Source organism: Cicer arietinum, chromosome 5, assembly GCF_000331145.2.
Source record: "Cicer arietinum cultivar CDC Frontier isolate Library 1 chromosome 5, Cicar.CDCFrontier_v2.0, whole genome shotgun sequence".
Taxonomy (NCBI): Eukaryota; Viridiplantae; Streptophyta; class Magnoliopsida; order Fabales; family Fabaceae; genus Cicer; species Cicer arietinum.
Window position 1 is genome coordinate 31,234,806 of NC_021164.2, and position 3,288 is coordinate 31,238,093.

Below are 3,288 nucleotides of genomic sequence, written 5' to 3' on the forward strand. Positions count from 1 at the left end.
ACGGGGCGTGTGGAGATCACTCAGGGTGTTTAGTTTGTTTTGGAGAATGATCAGATTAGGTTGACATAGAGGGAATAGACGTTTTTCTTTTGAATTGTATTTATTTTAAAATGGAAGACTGTACCTATACGAATCCTGTCTGCTTGACATGTTATTTTCGATGGGTTACATGTACCACTTTTTGATGTGTAAATATTTTGGATTCATATTTTGAGAAACTTTTATGCTACTTGTAAATTATAATGACTCAATTATTTATCCAAATGTATTATTACCTTATTTAATTCTCTTATTTATTTTAATTTCTTTGTAAAAAAAAATACACCGTCGCTTAGAAAAACGGGGTGTTACATGAAACATTTGCCCCAGTAGCAAGGTTAGAAGCAATACATTTACCACTTGCTTATGCTTGCTCTATGAACTTTGAACTATTTCAAATGGATGTGAAGAGTGCCTTTCTCAATGGATACATTAATGAAGAAGTATATGTCAAAAAGCCACTTGGCTTTGAAGACTACAAAAATCCCTCACATGTTTACAAATTAAAAAAGGCTCTCTATGGTCTAAAACAAGCTCCAAGAGCTTGGTATGATAGATTAAGCACCTTTCTATGTGAACGAGGATTTGAAAAAGGGAAAGTCGATAAGACATTATTTGTTAAAAGAGATAATGGTCACACACTATTGGTACAAATCTACGTTGATGATATAATATTGGGATCAATAAACAATGACATATGTGAAGAATTCTCTTTAATAATGCAAGGATAATTTGAAATGTCCATGATGGGAAAATTAAACTATTTTCTTGGCCTTCACATCAAGCAACTCGAGCACGGCATCTTTATAAATCAAGCAAAATATTGCAAAGAATTACTCAAAAGATTTGAAATGAAAAACTGCAAGGAAAGTACGACTTCAATGGGCTCCAGAACCTATGTTGATAAAGATGAATCAGGTATTTCAATAGAGATGTCAAAATATCGAGGTATGATTGGATCTTTATTATATCTAACGGCCAGCCGGTCAGATATTATGTTTAGTGTCTGTTTGTGTGCAAGATTTCAGGCGGATCCTAAAGAATCGCATCTTGTAGCAGTAAAAAGAATTATGAAATACTTGAAAGGAACAACCAATGTAGGCATATGGTATCCAAAGGGTAGCATATGTAGTCTAGTTGGATATTCTGATTTAGATTATGCAGGATGCAAAACGGATCGCAAAAGCACAAGTGGCACTTGCCATATCATAGGTAATGCGTTAGTATCATGGTCCTGTAAAAAGCAAGCATGTGTTGCCCTTAGCACTGCTGAAGCTAAATACATAGCAGCAGGAAGTTGTTGTGCACAGACTCTCTGGCTCAAACAACAACTATATGATTATGGACTTGACCTCTGATGCATTCCTCTAAGATGTGATAACACTAGTGCAATCAATATTTCAAAGAATTCAATCATGCACTCTCAGACGAAACACGTCGATATACGCAATCACTTTCTACGAGATCAAGTGCTTAAAGGAAATGTTGAAGTAATGTTTGTGGATACACACAACCAATTAGCTGACATCTTCACAAAACCGTTACCTAAAGACTCATTTTACAAAATACGCGGAGAGCTTGGTATTTTACATGAAAAAAATCTTTAGATGGGCAAGGCAAAATTTATCATCTATCTTCAAAACTCTAAAATTTCCTCTTAAGTTGTTAAAATTAAATTCTTTGATGCCTATTGGCTCTTAATATATGAATATGTGCTTTACATGATGAAATTTCTGTGAAAAAAATTAGTTTTTAAGCAAAAATTCAAAGTTGTAGTCGAATACACAATGACCGTATTCGAATACAAAATATTCCAGAAATTCTTGTATTCAAATACAACCCCTGTGTATGACTAATACACATTCCCAGAACAATCTGTATTCGAATACAACAGGCATTAGTCGAAGACACCTTCACATTTTTGCCCAAATATAAAAGTTGTTTCACATTTTAGGGTTAATTTTACATTTGGTATTCGAATACACTGCCGTAGCCGTCCTTCTCTCCTCCAAAAATCTCATCAATCTTCCTTCCCACAAGTTACCCAATCAACCCACCTTGCAAACAAAATCAAATTCTACTCAAATCTTTCAATCAAAATCAGATTTCTCAAATCTGTCAAAAAATTTTCCCAGAACAATCTGTATTCGAATACAACAGGCATTAGTCGAAGACACCTTCACATTTTTGCCCAAATATAAAAGTTGTTTCACATTTTAGAGTTAATTTTACATTTGGTATTCGAATGCACTGCCATAGCCGTTCTTCTCTCCTCCAAAAATATCATCAATATTCCTTCCCACAAGTTACCCATTCAACCCACCTTGCAAAATAAATTAATTTCTACTCAAATCTTGCATTCAAAATCAGATTTCTCAAATCTATCAAAAAATTTCTCTCAAACCCATTTTTCACCAAACTGTCAAAACTTCATTTCTCAACATGGATGCACGCAAACGAGGACCAAGAACGAAGCATGCAGCAGTAGGTCCCTCAAGAAAGCGCACAAAGAATCCAAACATCACGAATTTATCTCGGCTTCTTTACACACCGGAAGAAATCGACCGGTTTCGCACACTATACTCTGACAAAAGACTCGTCATTCCAAAATACGGTACTTTGAATTCCTTCTCTACCTTTCAATTTCCTGAGTTGCTCAAAGCCCAACATGTTGAAGAATTTATTGGATACAAAGGTCCTGTCTATTCTAATTTAGTTAGGGTTTTCTATTGTAATCTCACCCAAGATGGAAATGTGCTAGTGTCTCGAGTCAAGGGCAAAACCATTCGGTTAAACACCAAAACCATTGGGGAAATCTTGAACATTCCCTTTGAAGGTCAAAATTTTTGTCCCAACAACTTGTGCAAATGGGCTGGTATGTCTAAATATGATGCTTATGTTGCCTTATGTCGTTATGACAAACGCACTATGGAGCAGAAGAGGACTCAGGCTGGTTCAAAATACGCACAGTAGCGGTATGGAGTTGAGAATCTTACCGTTGATTATCGTCTTATGTACTATTTTCTCAGTTACATTTTGGTTCCAAAGGCTGGAAATTACTCCCAAATTTCGGAGTTTGAATTACAGATCATGAACCTTATGTATGAAGGATGTCCACTAAACTGGGCATACTTTGTTAAATTTGTAATGTTTGGATCCAAAGAAGCAACTAGCTTACCATATGCTAAAGAAGTTTCTCGGATCTTGGAAGACTTTGGGGTGGATTTCTCTGACGAAGTCATGTATACA

At 35.6% G+C, this 3,288-nt stretch overlaps 1 protein-coding gene across 1 annotated transcript; it reads left to right on the plus strand.

The window, feature by feature from the left end:
- Positions 1-948: 948 nt before the first annotated feature.
- On the plus strand, positions 949-1,397 carry LOC140920414 (secreted RxLR effector protein 161-like). Its single transcript, XM_073368688.1, has 2 exons — positions 949-957; positions 1,068-1,397. Exons 1-2 carry the CDS (start codon positions 949-951, stop codon positions 1,395-1,397), a joined length of 339 nt encoding a protein of 112 aa, XP_073224789.1.
- Positions 1,398-3,288: the final 1,891 nt, after the last annotated feature.